General features: G+C 36.4%; 1 protein-coding gene across 1 annotated transcript in view; it reads right to left on the bottom strand.

Moving 5' to 3' along the window:
• Positions 1-17,358, bottom strand: part of CENPE (centromere protein E) — an 88,811-nt gene that overhangs the window by 21,597 nt on the left and 49,856 nt on the right. Inside the window, exons 27-45 of the mRNA XM_043972729.1 lie at positions 16,545-16,835; positions 14,846-15,004; positions 14,416-14,706; positions 14,157-14,315; positions 13,721-14,014; positions 13,425-13,583; positions 13,038-13,232; positions 12,585-12,743; positions 12,149-12,439; positions 11,853-12,011; positions 8,882-9,172; positions 8,623-8,781; positions 8,187-8,477; positions 7,891-8,049; positions 7,438-7,728; positions 7,183-7,341; positions 5,432-5,539; positions 5,010-5,300; positions 2,220-2,324 (exon numbers count right to left, since the gene is read on the bottom strand). Of these exons, the coding sequence (XP_043828664.1) occupies positions 2,220-2,324; positions 5,010-5,300; positions 5,432-5,539; positions 7,183-7,341; positions 7,438-7,728; positions 7,891-8,049; positions 8,187-8,477; positions 8,623-8,781; positions 8,882-9,172; positions 11,853-12,011; positions 12,149-12,439; positions 12,585-12,743; positions 13,038-13,232; positions 13,425-13,583; positions 13,721-14,014; positions 14,157-14,315; positions 14,416-14,706; positions 14,846-15,004; positions 16,545-16,835 (4,011 nt within the window). The remainder of the gene's footprint in view (positions 1-2,219; positions 2,325-5,009; positions 5,301-5,431; positions 5,540-7,182; positions 7,342-7,437; positions 7,729-7,890; positions 8,050-8,186; positions 8,478-8,622; positions 8,782-8,881; positions 9,173-11,852; positions 12,012-12,148; positions 12,440-12,584; positions 12,744-13,037; positions 13,233-13,424; positions 13,584-13,720; positions 14,015-14,156; positions 14,316-14,415; positions 14,707-14,845; positions 15,005-16,544; positions 16,836-17,358) is intronic.

Genomic DNA, 17,358 nt, shown 5'->3' with positions numbered 1-17,358 from the left:
TTTTTTTAAAACAAACTAATCTATGTAACGAGTTTACTGGGTTAGTAAACTAAACTACTAAATTAGGAAATTACTAAAGTGGGTCTTTTCAGCAAAGATTTTGACCATCTCATGACAGCCTTGGGGAATATGGTGGACTATCAGCCAGGAAGGAGAATATAGTGAAATGAATGATAATACAATAGAGGATGGAGAATACCTGGCCTGGTTCAGTTTAATGAAAGCAGTTTGAAGGTTTTAATTAACCATGAGCTCCAAGCAAGCCAAGAGTGTATGGGGGATACTTAAAACAAAGCTGAGCCAACATAACTGTGGACTTCAGAGACAGGTATACAAGGAATAAATAGTCTCACTGTACTCTATACTATTTAGATTACCTCTGGAGTATTGGGTCTTGGTGCTATGTTTTTTTTTAATTCTAGTTTTTGCAAAGAAATTTTTACTATCAAGGTATAAAGCAAATATACAAACAGCTTAGGCCAGTTCCTAGGCAAGAAGTATAGGTTGGTTTAAGTACCAAAGAATAATATGAGCATTTCTACTATACAGTAGTAGTCTAATGAGTCCAGATTTCTCACATTAAATTTGATATCAGTCCTTCTATAGGACTTGGTGATACAGAATGTATCAATAATTCTACACAGAACCAGTTAAACAATCAACAAGTGAAGTTTTCAAAACTATACTGATGGGGGCAGCAAGGTGGTGCAGTGGATAAAGCACTGGCCTTGAATTCAGGAGGACCTGAGTTCAAATCCAGCCTCAGACACTTGACACTTACTAGCTGTGTGACCCTGGGCAAGTCACTTAACCCTCATTGCCCCACAAAAAACAAAAACAAAACAAAACTATACTAATGGAACTGACTTGTGAGGAAACACTTATAACACTACCCTAAAAGAAAAATGGTCAAATTTCTCAAAGATCTTAACAGTCCAGGGTTCTCTAAAATTAAAAGGGGTCCTCCAAAAAGCAAAGGGCCCAATTTGATACCAGATCAGGCTCCAAATGTAAAGCTAACCACCTTCTACTAGCCAGAGTTCTCTGGTTCTTCTTGAGGGAATTAGGGTTGTCTGGCTTCCCTGATAAGACTGAGCAGAATAGAATTACCTGTTATCAAATACTTGAAGGTGTAACATATGGGAGAGGAGTTAGATTTAAGAGGGCAGGACTAGCAAATCACAGGAAAGCAGTTTTTGGCTCAGCAAAAGGAAGAAATCACTAATAGGAGAGCACTGTCTAACAAGGGAATGCAGGCTCCTGAGGCAGGCAATTTTCTGTTACTGAAATACTTAGCCAAAGGAAGGCTAGGATAATCATCAACTGTTACAGAAAGGACTTCTGCATTGAGAGAGACTTCAATGGATTAGATGGATGAGGAAGGATGTTCTATTTCTAAAATTATTACACATGCATGTAAAGTCACAAAGGAGAGAATACGAATGTGCCTAAATAAATCATGAATTTTATCATATTTCATTTTAGTTTAAAACTGTTTGCTTACACATGGTCCATGTTTGTTGTCTATAAACCCATAGTTTAAAAGCAACTAATAATAAAAAGTCTAGCAAAATCATAGATTTAAACGTTTCATATTAATCACTACACTATAGCAAAAGATCATTTGCTAAACAACAGCACTAAATGACCAATGAGATGGTAGTCCAACATTTTTCTTCACTTTCATTTGCTCAAAAATAGCTTAAAATTAAATGACAGCATTCATTAATGTATATGGATACCTCTTAGACCACAGGTGTCAAAACTGCAGCCTCCTGAAGCTTAAATCATATTAAAATAACTGGAAACAATTTAATGAAATAAATAAAAATACACTAACTATAACGCAGATAGTGGCAGCTAAGTGACTGCAGTGGACAGAGGGCAAGTCAATTCACCCTGTTTGCCTCATTTCCTTATCTATAAAGTGAGCTGGAGAAGGAAATGGAAAACTCAGCATCTTAGCCCAGAAAAACCCAAATTGGGTCACAGAGTTAGACACGAATGAAAAATGATTAAACAATAACAACACAACATAGGTAAGCTTAATGTGTATTTGGTTTCTTAATGACAATATTCAGCTGCAGGGATCCATTTCTATTTGGATTTGATACTACTCTCTTAGACTATATTTTAAGCTTCTGTATTTACCCCTTCAGAGAAAAACTAAAGTCACTCAGGTGGAAAGTATTGTCTTAGTAATTTAAATTGGCTCTTACGTTTATCTTTAAGTACTTTTCTTTAAGACTTTCAATAGGATGTTGTTTGATTTCCTCTTCTGTGTTTGCTTCAATGTTTATCAGCTCTTTCGGCTTCTCTTGGTCCTGTGGGTAAAAATTTCAGGAATGAATGAATGATAAATCCTATTTGTGCATTGTGTCAATATGTGAACAAGTCCTCCCAGTAAATGAATCGAAAATGGACCCTTGTTTTGGAGTTATACAAAATAGAAAAAAAAATTAAACCTGATCATTCCCAATTATTCCCAATCTCTGCCAATAGCTGAAGTTCTTGGGAAAAAATTAGTAGAAATCCATGCATTTACATATAGCTAAGTTGCCTGATTTTGTGGTTATAAATATTATAAATATAAATATAAATATTTCTTGGTATAGTTGTAGACAGGCTATATATAAAGAATTACTTGTCAGGCACTGCGCAAAGCACTTTACAAATATCTCATCTGATGGATGAGAAACGTGAGGGATAGACAGATCACCTTCAGTCTGGAGAGATCAGAAAAGGCCTTTTAGAGGAAGTGACCCTTATCTGATTGGAGCCGACTGAAGGAAGAAAGATGAGGCAGAGAATAGAAGGAAATTAGAAAATAGGTAACAGTCTAGTTTGTTTCAAATGTACAGTGTATAAAGGGGAGTGGTTTGAATCAAGTCTTGAAAAATAACCTATAGTCTAATGGAAGACCTTAAAAAACCAAGGCAGTGAGAGGAAACCACCTATTTTGACTGATATGATCAGATTTATAGATTAGGAAGATCAATGTTGCTGTGTGAAATACCCTGGACATTTCCACATGATGGGTATCCTCTCTAGAGCATTTATGAGAGGATATGTCCAAGAATCAGACAAGCTGGGAAAGCATGGACTGTGATCTGCCCCATTGGAGGGAGTATCTGCACTGATGTATCCACAGACACATCTGTATAATGCTACAGATACAGGAGGGAGTGTGCCTATGTTGATGAATTTGCAGATAAATTCAAATACTGAAGTAAAAGATGGACAGAGGAGTAGAAGAAATATTAGGGAGGGAGACGAGTTGGGGGCTATCGCAATATTCCAGGTGAGAAGAGACAAGGGCAGGGCAGGATTCCAGGAGGCCCTGTAAAAGTGGGAGAGAAATATGAGATGTTGTGGAGACAAACTGATAGGACTTGGAAGTTGTTTAGAAGTGAGGGGTGACAGATATGGCTATTAAAGAGGACTCTGAAATTTCAGAGCTGAGTACCTAGGAAGATGTCAGAAACAGGGAAGTAGGTACCTGGGCCAGGTTGGGGTTTTAAGTCTTAGAAATGTTATATTTACTAATGCATTGTTGGTGGAGTTCTGAACTGATCCAGTCATTCTGGAAAGCAGTTTGGAACTATGCCCAAAGGGCAATCAAACTGTGCATACCCTTTGATGTAGTAATACCATTACTAGGTCTATATCCCAAAGAGATCACAAAAAAAGGGAAAAAGACCCACATGTACAACAGTATTTATAGCAGCTCTCTTTGTGGTAGCAAAGAATTGGAAATCAAGGGAATGCCCATCAATTAGGGAATGGCTGAAAAAGTGGTATGTGAATGTAAGGGAATACTATTGTGCTGTAAGACATGATGAGCAGGCAGATTTCAGAAAAACCCAGAAAGACTTAAGTAGACTGATGCTGAGTGCAGTGAGCAGAACCAGGAGAACATTGTACACTGTAACAACACCATTGTGTGATGATCTACTGTGATAGACTTGATTCTTCTTAGCAATACAATGATCCAAGACAATTCCAAAGGACTCATGGTGGAAAATGTTCTCCATATCAAGAAAAAGGAACTGTGGAATCTGAATGCAGATTGAACCATACCATTTCTACTTTTTTTTTTTTAGTTTTGTTTCTTGAGGTTTTCCCCTCTTATTCTGATTCTTCTTTCACAACGTGATTAATGCAGAAATATGTTTAATGTGATTGTACATATATAAACCTATATCAGATTACTTTTTGTCTTGGGGACAGGGGAGGGAAGGAAGAGAGGGAAAAAAGTTTGGAACTAAAAATCTTATAAAAACATTGAAAACTATCTTTACATGTAACTGGGAAAAAATAAGATACTATTAAGATTGAGAAAAAAAAAAAAAGGAAATGTTTCAAGTGCCAGGGGATCCCTGAGGTGGATTTGTCCAACAACACATGTTTGGACATGGGGGTCAGAATGCTAGAAGAATCATCAAGATGAATAGAGAATTCACCAAGAAAGATGGCAGATGTTGGGTCAGAGAGAACTATTATATATCACGGGTACTGAAGTCATTCTGGAAGGAGGGAGAGTGACTTGGAGGTTCAAAGAAAGTACAACAATAAGGATATGAACAGTGTAACATAATTCAATAGTAATTCCTACTCATAGCAGGCACTTAATAAATGTTTACTAAAACTAATTTATTGACTTCATTACTGTCCTGCTATCATGCACATCAATAGAACTTTGCACTTTACACATGAGGTACACTGGACTTGGAGTGAGAAGCCAGGAATCTAGCCATAGGCCCAACAGCTCTATGACCAGGGGCTACTCACTTACACTAGGCATCATTTTTTTTTTTCATTTGCAAAAAGAGATGAGAGTTGCCTTGACCATCTTACAAGGTTGTGAGGATCAAATGAAACCAGTATGGTCTCCCCACTCTCAGCTCCCTTCTGAAAGCCTCTGTTCACAGCTCCCCTCTACAGCTGGAACAACCCATCATTTGTGTGTAGCCAACAATAGTTTATCAACAGGGCAAAAGCCTTCTTACCGCTACTCTGCTCTTCTTTAGACTTTCTTTCAATTGGTTTATTTCTGTTTGGAGAGACTTCTCTGTCTCTTTCAGGGCATCTCTTTCCTTGATGACAGTGTTCATTTTACTAAGACTTGAATCAAGTTTCTGAGTCAAGTCCAGTTTCTCTCTCTGTGCCACGGACAGTGTGTGATTCATGTTCTTTAATTGTTCCTCCAAATGGCCTAGCGATTGTCTTTGTAGCTTAGTCTCATTCACCTCTCTTCTCATACTAAGAAGCACCTCTTCTGTTTCTTGAAGCTTTAGGGTCTTTAAACAAAGATTTAAAAAAAAAAAAGGAATTTAAATGGTATGGGTATGTAGGGGTAATTTTCCTAACACTTTTAAAAGGTAGCCCACAGAAACTTAGTCTATACTAAGCCTCAACACGTAGCTCTTACCTTTTGTTGCAATTCATTATGTGTTTTCTCTAGATTTCCTTGAATACAGAGGATCTGAGCTTCCTTTTCTGACAGATCCTCTTTTAATTTATCAGTCATCAGTTGCATCTAAATACAAAAAGTCACACTGGATTATAATGAATGAGAAATTTAGAGAAATGTGGAAGGAGCCATATGAATGGACACAGAACAAAATAAGTGGAAGAGACAATATATATATAATGACTAAGACAACTGGAATGTTCACTAAAAGGAAATTGAATGCAGACTAAATAAATGATCTCATTTGATCCTCAAAAAAATCAGGAGGAAAAAAGGGTTATAGCTTTCAAAATTATAGGTGGTGGAAAAAAAAATTCCCAACTAGGGAAGAGATAGAAGAGGCAAAAAGACTCAAAGAAAAATATGATTCTGTGTCAATAAAATAAAAAGGGCAATACTACCTAAATTACAATACAGTTTTAGGGCTTCAGCAATGAAATGATCAAAAAGATATTTTATAGAATTAGACAATACTGATTTAGAGGGAAAAAATTTCAGGAATATCATGCTCTATGGGAAAAAAGTGGCATGGTACTAACAGACTTCAGCTGAAGTTATCAAAATTGTATGTAGATCAGTGAAAAAGTCTAGATAGACAAGCCCTAGACTGTAATTGTTATAAATGTAATGTAATAACAAATACAATGGCAATAAAATTAGTTGATCATGGAAATAAATTTGGACTTATTCAAGATATCCTTCGACAGAAATTTTGCTTCTGGTACACTGGGACATTATCTCTCAGGAGAAAGGTAGTACTGATAACTAAGAAAAGACCTATATGTACTAAAATGTCCTTAGAGACCTACTGGCAATAAAAAAGAACTGGAAATGCAATGTGTGTCCAACAAATGTGGAATGGACAAGCAAATTACCTATGTGATGACTGTAATGACATTCTTTACTAAAATGTAAGGAAGATGAATATGAAGAATTCAGAAAAGCATGAGAAAGTAGAGCTAAAAGGACAAGATACACACACAGACTCCAACTACGGGAATAAAGTCAACTTGGAGAAGCAGTGGTCATTGTTACTACCCCAAAGCTACAGTGAGAGGATAGAGAAGGTAACAGATATGAGAAGTGCTACAGAGGAAGAATGTCAAAACTTGTTCACTAACTGGATATGGAAGGTGGGGAGGGTGAGGAAGAAGAGTTAAAAATGACTCCAAGATTGTGAACCTGGGAAATAATCTCAACATGCCAATATCAACAGATATACTTTAATTTGGAGGAGAACGAGGAGGAAGAAAAAGAGGAGGAATGAGTTTAGGGGGGAAAGGAGCTCTGTTTCCAAATGTGTTGAGCTTGAGATAACTATAAGACATCCAGGTAGAGCTTTCCAGCCAAGGATGCAGGACTCGTTTGTTAATTTACTTAGAGAATCCTAGGGAATTAGCAAAGAAACCAAGTGAGACAATAGCTTAAACAAAATAGCAGTTCACAAAGTCAAACCACAAAAAATTAGCAGCTTTTCTATATGGAAATAAGAAAATCCTAAAGGGAATAACTGAAATGAAGTCCATACAAAGTAACTACAAAACACATAAAATAGTTCTTCTAGTGTAGGTACTGGAGAAGTTCAAATCTCCTTTAAGACTAATCATGAAGCTTACTTTGGAAAGGTCCACTATGCTTTCCAATAATATTGAAGCACTTTATTTAGAATCCCTTCAGACACTTTAGCAGCTCAAAACTCTCAAACCTACCTTTTCCCTTAGTTCTGCGTTGGTTTTCTCTAAAGCTTCTTGACTCTTTGATACTTGAGCCGTCTTCTCTGATATGCACTCTTTTAGTTTATCGATTGTCTCTTGGTGCTCCTTCAGGCACATCTCAGCAAATTTTAGTTCTTCTTGTGTTTCTTGATCCTTTAGTATTAAAGGAAGATCCAAGATTATATTTACAAAAGCATTATCCTAGACCTGGTTCTAATAAGAACCTATTAACTAGATGGTGATGCTTACCTTAACTATGAGGTCTCTAATGGTTTCTTTCAGTTGGTCCCTCTCTATGTGAAGAGCCTCTTGTGTCTTTGTTAATTCATCTCTCTCCTCAGTTAGAGATGTTTTCTTTTCAAGACTGGCTTGGAGTTTCTGAGACAGCTCCAGCTTTTCCAAATTTATCCTCTCCAGGGCAGAATCTTTGGATTTTAATTGTTCCTTCAATTGTTCCATTTCCTTCATTTTTTCTTGAGCTTCACTGATTTCTTCTCTAACATTAAACATTTGCTCTTGTTTGGCTTGCAGTTCTTGAATCTTGTGAGAAACAGAAAAAATTTAAGTAGTCATTTCAGGATGCAGTTAAATAGTTATTTTAGGAAAGGCCCATGATGCTTCCTAACCAGGTAAATGAAGTAAATTCAGAACCCAGTTAGTCACTTATTTAGCCCTGTTAAAAAACCAAAAACCCAAGCCCACCTTTTCTTGCAGTTCAGCATTAGTTTTCTCTAGAGCTTCTTGGGTCTCTGACACTTGAGCTGTCTTCTCTGAAACACAGTCTTTTAGTTTGTCAATTGTCTCTTGGTGCTCCTTCAGGTTCATCTGAGCAATTTTCAGTTCTTCTTGTCTTTCCAGATCCTTTTGGGGGTGGGGAGAAAGGGAAGATCCAAGAAAAATATTTATAGTAAGATTATAAGGGTGCTTCTGTCTCTTTTTTGGAATACCAGTTTCTCATAAAACCATAGTTTTATGAAAGAGGACAAGGTGATGCTTACCTTAGCTACAAGGTCCCTTATGGTTTCTTTCAGCTGGTCTCTCTCTATGTGAAGAGCTTCCTGTGCCTTTGACAAGGCATCTCTCTCCTCAGTTACAGATGTTGTTTCTTCAACACTGGCCTGGAGTTTCTGAGCCAGCTCCAGGTTTTCCATCTCCATCCTCTCCAGGGTAGAATCTTTGGATTTTAACTGTTCCTTCAAATGTTCTACCTCATTCACTTTTTCCTGAGATTCAGTGACTTCTTCTCTGACATTAAAGACTTGCTCCTTTTTCTCCTCAAGTTCTTGAATCTTGTTTCAAAAACAAACAAAATAAAAACAAACCTAATTTAGTATAAACAGTTATGTTTTAAAGATCCACTGGGCTACTCAAAAAGATTAAGACATGTTATTCACAATCCCATTGGTTACCCTGTTACTAAAAGAAGAATCTTACCCTTCTCTGCAGTTCAGCATTAGTTTTCTCTAGAGCTTCTTGAGTCTCTGACACTTGAGCTGTCTTCTCTGAAATACAGTCTTTGAGTTTGTCAATTGTTTCTTGGTGCTCCTTCAGATTCATCTGAGCAATTTTCAGTTCTTCTTGTGTTTCCAGACCCTTTGGTATTAGGGGAAAATCCAAATACATATTTAGAATAATTTTATGCTAACATGTCTTTGTTCTTATAAGGACATATTTACTAGACAGTGAGATTTACCTTAGCTTCAAGGTCTCTTATGTTTTGTTTCAGTTGATGGCTCTCTTCTTGATGAGCAATCAGTGTCTTTATCAACTCATCTCTCTCATCAGATACAGATGTTGTTTCTTCAAGACTGGCCTGGAGTTTTTGAGCCAGCTCCAGGTTTTCTATCTCTATCCTCTGCAGGATAGAGTCCTTGGATTTTAATTGCTCCTTCAAATGTTCCATCTCATTCACTTTTTCCTGGGATTCAGTGATTTCTTCTTTGACATTAAAAACTTGCTCCTTTTTCTCCTGAAGCTCATGAATCTTGTTTCAAATAAAGAAAACCCCTTCACTAATTTAGTATAAACAGGTAAGTTCTGAAAGACCCACTGGGCTACTCAAAAAGACTAAGACATTCTATTCACAATCTCAGTGGTTACCCAGTCACACAAACACCCATCCTCTCCATCTCCAAACTCTCACCTTGTTCCCCCCCCCCAAGTTCTCATCTCTCTATATGTTCAGAGTATTTCTGCACCCTTTCAGATGTACACATTGTCTCTTCTTCAACCTAGATGAGTCAGGTTCCAATATTACCAGCCCTCCATCCCCAACCTGCTTCCTTTGTATTAGTTTTTCCTTTCATGCATGCCCCATTTTTATAGTATAATTGTTTCCTTTTACTTTTTCCTACCTAATTAAAATTTTTAGAATCACCCCAACCTTTCTTTCAAACTAATTTAGTAAATATGACAGTTTTAAGAACATTTTGGTATATATAATTAGTAAACAGTTTGATATTAATGACTGCCTTATAATTAGTCTTTAAAGTCTGACATATATTTTTTCTGCATCTTTTATATAGAATTTTCCATTGAGGTCTGGTCTTTTTGTTACAATTACCTGAAAGCCTTTCAGTTCACCAAATGACTTTTTTTTTTTTGCACTCAGGATTATACTCAACTTTGCTGGGTAAATTATTCTTGGATGCAACCCTGGATTTTTGCTCTTTGAAATATAATGGTGCAAGACCTATAACCTCTTAGAGTAGAGGTTACTAGGGTTTTGAAATTCCACCTGTATTTTTGCAGAATTTAATTTTTTTTTCTTGTTACTTGCAATATTTTTTCCTTAACCTGGGAGTTTTGAAATTTGGCTATGCCATTCCTGTAGGTTTTCCTCCTAGGATCTCTTGCAGGTGGTGAACAGTAGATTTTTATCTATTTCTATTTTACCCTCTTGTTGTAGAACACAAGGGCAATTGTCCTTAATCATTTCTTGTAACATTTGGTCTAGATTCTTCTTTTTTTAAATCATAACTTTCAGGTAATCTGACAACTCTTATATTGATTCTCCTTGATCTATTCTCCAGATCAGTTGTTTTCCTAACAAGATGTTTTAGATTCCCTTCTATTCTTTCTACTTTTATTATTTCATCAGGTCTTATAATGTCATTTAATTCCTCTTGCTCAATTCCAGTTTTCAAGGAGTTATTTTCTTCCTTAAGATTTTGGACCTCTTTTTCCAACTAACTTCCTTTTTGCTTTTTTTTTTGGCAAGGCAATGAGGGTTAAGTGACTTGCAGGGTCCCACATCTAGTAAGTGTCAAGTGTCTGAGACTACTTTTGACCTCCTCAGGTCCTCCTGAATCCAGGGCCTGTGCTTTATCCATTGTGCCACCTAGCTGCCCTTGGCTAACTTTCTTTTCATAATTTTCTTAGATTGCTTTAAAAAAAAATTATTTTTTAATTAATTAATTAATTTTCCCATTTTCCCTTGATCTCTCACTTGGGTTCCTTTTTAAGTTCTTCCAAGAATTCTTTTTGGGACTTTTGATCATTTGATATCCCCTTTAGGGTGGGAGTAGCTTTTTTGGTAAACTTATCTTCTTTGAATATGAATCCATATCTTCTTTTACACCCAAGGAGTCCATGGTAAGGTTCTTTTTCCTTTGCTTATTAATTTAATTTTTTAGTAGCTTATAATTATAATCACATTTTAATACTGAGTTGAGGGTAATATTGCCCTAGGCCTCAGGTCCTCCTTACTGTTATTTTCTGAACTCTGTCCAGGGGTGGGAGGAGAGGATGGGGGGGAAGACTCTTGGAGAGGTAGGTGAAGTGAAGGTTGGGAGAAGACAAGGGAATAGGGATATGGTAAGAGAGAGTCTGATGAAGAAAATAGTGAGTAAAAAGATGGGGTGAAATCCATAAATAGTCATTACAACTTTGAATGTGAATGGGATGTTTATGGTAGCTCTCTTTGTGGTAGCAAAGAACTGGAAATTGCAGGGATGCCCATCAATTGAGGAATGGTTGTGATGGAGTACCACTGTCCTATAAGAAATGAGCTCAATGATCTTACAAAGGCATGGAAAAATTTGCATGAAATGATGGGTGAAGTGAGTAGAACCAAGAGAACATACTATACAGTAATAGCAATATTGGTTTAAAAAAATTTTTTTTATAAGCAATACTGTGTTAAGAATGACTTTGAGGGGCAGCTAGGTGGTGCAGTGGGTAGAGCACCGGCCCTGAATTCAGAAGGACCTGAGTTCAAATCAGGCATCAGACACTTAACACTTACTAGCTGTGTGACTCTGGGCAAGTCACTTAACCCCAATTGCCTCACAAAAAAAAAAAAAAGAATGACTGAGTCATTTTGACTATTTTAAATACACAAATTAAAAATAAAAGACATATGAAGAAAGATGCTATCTGTGAGTAGAGAAAGAAGTGATAAATGTTGTATATATAGAACAATTTTGCATTATATGTATCTAATTGTAGCCGTCTCTAGAGGGGGGGGGAAAGGAAAAAAAGAAAAAAGGAATATACATGAGAACTTTGTTGTATATTTGGAAGGAATATCAAGTTGTACTTGGTAGATTTGCAGTTTTATGTGCAATCATCTTTTTTTTGTACTGTGTTATGGAAGTGCTTGGTTTTCCCCCCATAAATTGAAATAAATTTGTAATACCAAATAATAAAAAAAGGAAACCTACCCTTCTCTGCAGTTCAGCATTAGTTTTCTCTAGAGCTTCTTGGGTCTCTGACACTTGAGCTGTCTTCTCTGAAACACAGTCTTTTAGTTTGTCAATTGTCTCTTGGTGCTCCTTCAGGTTCATCTGAGCAATTTTCAGTTCTTCTTGTCTTTCCAGATCCTTTTGGGGGTGGGGAGAAAGGGAAGATCCAAGAAAAATATTTATAGTAAGATTATAAGGGTGCTTCTGTCTCTTTTTTGGAATACCAGTTTCTCATAAAACCATAGTTTTATGAAAGAGGACAAGGTGATGCTTACCTTAGCTACAAGGTCCCTTATGGTTTCTTTCAGCTGGTCTCTCTCTATGTGAAGAGCTTCCTGTGCCTTTGACAAGGCATCTCTCTCCTCAGTTACAGATGTTGTTTCTTCAACACTGGCCTGGAGTTTCTGAGCCAGCTCCAGGTTTTCCATCTCCATCCTCTCCAGGGTAGAATCTTTGGATTTTAACTGTTCCTTCAAATGTTCTACCTCATTCACTTTTTCCTGAGATTCAGTGACTTCTTCTCTGACATTAAAGACTTGCTCCTTTTTCTCCTCAAGTTCTTGAATCTTGTTTCAAAAACAAACAAAATAAAAACAAACCTAATTTAGTATAAACAGTTATGTTTTAAAGATCCACTGGGCTACTCAAAAAGATTAAGACATGTTATTCACAATCCCATTGGTTACCCTGTTACTAAAAGAAGAATCCTACCCTTCTCTGCAGTTCAGCATTAGTTTTCTCTAGAGCTTCTTGAGTCTCTGACACTTGAGCTGTCTTCTCTGAAATACAGTCTTTGAGTTTGTCAATTGTTTCTTGGTGCTCCTTCAGATTCATCTGAGCAATTTTCAGTTCTTCTTGTGTTTCCAGATCCTTTTGGGGGTGGGGAGAAAGGGAAGATCCAAGAAAAATATTTATAGTAAGATTGTATGGGGGCAGCTAGGTGGTGCAGTAGATGGAGCACTGGCCCTGGAGTCAGGAGGACCCAAGTTCAAATCTGGCCTCAGACACTTGACACTTACTAGCTGTGTGACCCTGGGCAAGTCACTTAACCCCAATTGCCTCGCCAAAAAAAAAAAAAATATTGTATGGGTGCTTCTGTCTCTTTTTTGGAATACCAGTTTCTCATGAAACCAGTTTTATGAAAGTGGACAAGGTGATGCTTACCTTAGCTACAAGGTCCCTTATGGTTTCTTTCAATTGGTCTCTCTCCAGGTTTTCCATCTCCATCCTCTCCAGGGTAGAATCTTTGGATTTTAACTGTTCCTTCAAATGTTCTACCTCATTCACTTTTTCCTGAGATTCAGTGACTTCTTCTCTGACATTAAAAACTTGCTCCTTTTTCTCCTGAAGTTCTTGAATCTTGTTTCATATAAAAAAATATTAATTTGGTATAAATAGCTATGTTTGGGAAGGCATTAAGACATGTCATTCACGACCTCATTGGTTATCACCCAGTCTCTCTTTTTCTTTCTCTGTCTCTGTCTCTCTCTCTCACACACACACACACACACACACACACACACACACACACACACACACACACACACTTACCCTTTTCTGCAGTTCAGCATTAGTTTTCTCTAGAGCTTCTTGAGTCTCTAACACTTGAGCTGTCTTCTCTGAAACACAGTCTTTTAGTTTGTCAATTGTTTCTAGGTGCTCCTTCAGGTTCATCTGAGCAATTTTCAGTTCTTCTTGTCTTTCCAGATCCTTTTGGGGGTGGGGAGAAAGGGAAGATCCAAGAAAAATATTTATAGTAAGATTATAAGGGTGCTTCTGTCTCTTTTTTGGAATACCAGTTTCTCATAAAACCATAGTTTTATGAAAGAGGACAAGGTGATGCTTACCTTAGCTACAAGGTCCCTTATGGTTTCTTTCAGCTGGTCTCTCTCTATGTGAAGAGCTTCCTGTGCCTTTGACAAGGCATCTCTCTCCTCAGTTACAGATGTTGTTTCTTCAACACTGGCCTGGAGTTTCTGAGCCAGCTCCAGGTTTTCCATCTCCATCCTCTCCAGGGTAGAATCTTTGGATTTTAACTGTTCCTTCAAATGTTCTACCTCATTCACTTTTTCCTGAGATTCAGTGACTTCTTCTCTGACATTAAAGACTTGCTCCTTTTTCTCCTCAAGTTCTTGAATCTTCTTTCAAAAGCAAACAAAATAAAAACAAACCTAATTTAGCATAAACAGTTATGTTTTAAAGATCCACTGGGCTACTCAAAAAGATTAAGACATGTTATTCACAATCCCATTGGTTACCCTGTTACTAAAAGAAGAATCTTACCCTTCTCTGCAGTTCAGCATTAGTTTTCTCTAGAGCTTCTTGAGTCTCTGACACTTGAGCTGTCTTCTCTGAAATACAGTCTTTGAGTTTGTCAATTGTTTCTTGGTGCTCCTTCAGATTCATCTGAGCAATTTTCAGTTCTTCTTGTGTTTCCAGACCCTTTGGTATTAGGGGAAAATCCAAATACATATTTAGAATAATTTTATGCTAACATGTCTTTGTTCTTATAAGGACATATTTACTAGACAGTGAGATTTACCTTAGCTTCAAGGTCTCTTATGTTTTGTTTCAGTTGATGGCTCTCTTCTTGATGAGCCATCAGTGTCTTTATCAACTCATCTCTCTCATCAGATACAGATGTTGTTTCTTCAAGACTGGCCTGGAGTTTTTGAGCCAGCTCCAGGTTTTCTATCTCTATCCTCTGCAGGATAGAGTCCTTGGATTTTAATTGCTCCTTCAAATGTTCCATCTCATTCACTTTTTCCTGGGATTCAGCGATTTCCTCTCTGATATTAAAAACTTGCTCTTGTTTTCCCTGAAGTTCTTGAATCTTTTGAGAAATGAAAAAAAAAAAGTTAAAAGGTTTTACAGCTATCTAGGAAAAGCTCATGATGTTTCCCAACAAGCCGAATGCAGCATACTCCAAACCCAGTTAGTCATTTACTCAGCCCTCAAAAAACCAAACCTACCTTTCCTTGAAGTTCAGCATTGACTTTCTCTACATATTCTTGGTCATTTAACCCTTGAGCTGCCCTCTCTGTGATGTATTCTTTCAATTTATTAATTGTCTCTTGGTGTTCCTTCAGATATATCTTAGCAATTTTTAGTTCTTCTTGTGTTTCTAGACCCTTTATTAATAGAGGAAATCCGAAGAAAATGTTTACAATAACAGTATATCAATGCTACTGACTCTTTTCTAAAAGACTAGTTTATCTTTCTGTAACATAAGTTAGAATAATCCTGGAAATGTCACTAAATTATATACTCTGATCCAATGAGATTACTTCCTGTCAAATGCTCTGAATGGCTGTGCAAACTGTGGTATGTGAAAGTAATATAAAATTTTTGTACGATGAGAAATGAAGACTATGAAGAATTCAGGAAAATTTGGGAGGTCTAGTAGGAAATGATGTGGAGTTAAGGGAGCAGAACCAGGAGTACCAATTATATAGTGACCACATTAATGCAAAAGAAAAAGAAGGAAAGATCAGAACACTGATCAGTGCCGTGATTAATCATGATTTTAATGGATTGCTGCATGGTTGGTATAATTTCTATCTCTGGGTAGGGAGGTTGTGGACCATAACTGCCAACTGAGATATTATATTGACAGACATGACCAATATTTTGATTTATATCGCTAACTATATTCACTTGTTTGGAGGGATGGTTGTATTGGCATGCTTTGGGAACTGACAGACATTTTAACAATAGCATCAATAAAACATTTAGTTAAAAATGAATGACTTGAGTCTCATAAAAGAATAATTAATACATAAAAAAGTGGGACTGTTGGAAGGGTTGTGAGAAGAGTGGTGTACAAACATTTTGGTGGAACTGTGAATTGTCCTAACCATTTTGAATATTGACTTTGAACAATATAAGAACTCACTAAACTCTGAATACTTTCTGTCCTAGTGATTCCTCCCTCTAATTGCCTGAAAGACAGAAAAAAGGTCCAAAATATGCCAAAATATTACTAGCAGAGAACTGGAAATAAATGGGCAACAGCCATTAACTGGGGAATGACTTAAAAAAAATACAACTATTTTTTTTTGGACAATAATTTAATTTAATGTTAATTTCTTAAAAATGAAGAACATGAGAGAAATATGGCAAGATTTTTGTGAATTGTTGAGGAATGAAATAAACAGAGTGAAATAAACATATATTCTTTTAGTTTGAATACATGGAATGACCACAACACTGAAAATGAAAAAGTTGCTAAAAGGAATTTGAGATCTTAGAATACACAATTAAACATAACTCACCTTCTTCAGGGCAGAAAAGCAGGGAAATATTGGAAGAGAATGTTTATAAATAAGCACACATATAAATATATAAAAACACATATCTATACATTTATGCACATTTATACAGAATATGTATTATACACACATATATTGATATACATACATGTGTGTGTACATATATATGTAAGTATTGTTACTGTTTCTTATGAAGGCAGTTTCCTGCCTTCATAAGTTTGGGGAAAGGCATTCTTTTCTTTCCTAGAAATCACAGTGATATAATCAATCAATAAACATTCATTATGTGCCTACTGTGCACATGGCATTCAGCTAAGCACTGGAAGTCAGGGTCTTAAGTTCTGCAAGTCAAAATACATGAAAAACAAATTTACCAAGTGGAGGAAAATGTGATACTTACTTTAGTTAAAACTTCTCTGATATTTTCTTCAAGTTGGTCTTTCTCTAATTGGAGAGCCATTTGTGTCTTCTTCAGTTCATTTATTTCCTTGGTTATTGATGCTGTTTCTTCCAGACTCACTTGGAGTTTTTGAGCCAGTTCCAAGTTCTCCATTTCTACTGTCTCCAGAGTGGAAGTTTTGGATTTTAATTGGTTCCTTAATTGCTCCATCTCATTTACTTTCTCCTGAACCTCAATAACTTCTTTTCTAACATTTAATATTTGCTCCTCTTTTTCTTCAAGTTCTTGGATCTTAAAACAGAAATGTGTTCATTAAGATTCTTATTTTACTTTTACTTTCTCAAAGAAAAGTGTTTTTGAAGTTAAGACAATTATAAAACCCATGGTTTTTAAGTAAAACTAGTAAACTCTCAAACAGAGCAGCAGTCATTGGGATTGTTTCTCAATAAGGAAAAGTAAAAATGGGAGTGAATACGAGAGGAAAAAGAAAGATGGAAAAAAAGAAAAACATTCATTTCTTATTCCTGGACATTAAGGTGAAAGTTTTTAGGTTTATATAACACTGTGCCTATGTCTTAAAAAAATGCTTTAAATAGCTTTGAAAAGGTAAACTTTCAATAGGCAATGGAATGGACTATTTTATGCTGCTGTGTCTGGATTAACAAGAACTTAATAAACAGTATTTAGTGATTATTTAGAGGAGAACTAAAAGAGCTCATAACCCCACTGCCACCAATAACAACCCTTATGTATGTGGATAAAATATTTCTTTCTGTGTGTGTGTGTGTGTGTGTGTGTGTGTGTGTGTGTGTTA

This window comes from Dromiciops gliroides, chromosome 6, assembly GCF_019393635.1.
Source record: "Dromiciops gliroides isolate mDroGli1 chromosome 6, mDroGli1.pri, whole genome shotgun sequence".
Lineage (NCBI taxonomy): Eukaryota > Metazoa > Chordata > Mammalia > Microbiotheria > Microbiotheriidae > Dromiciops > Dromiciops gliroides.
The sequence above is the reverse complement of the archived record's forward strand: the minus strand, read 5'-3'. Positions and strand labels throughout refer to the sequence as shown.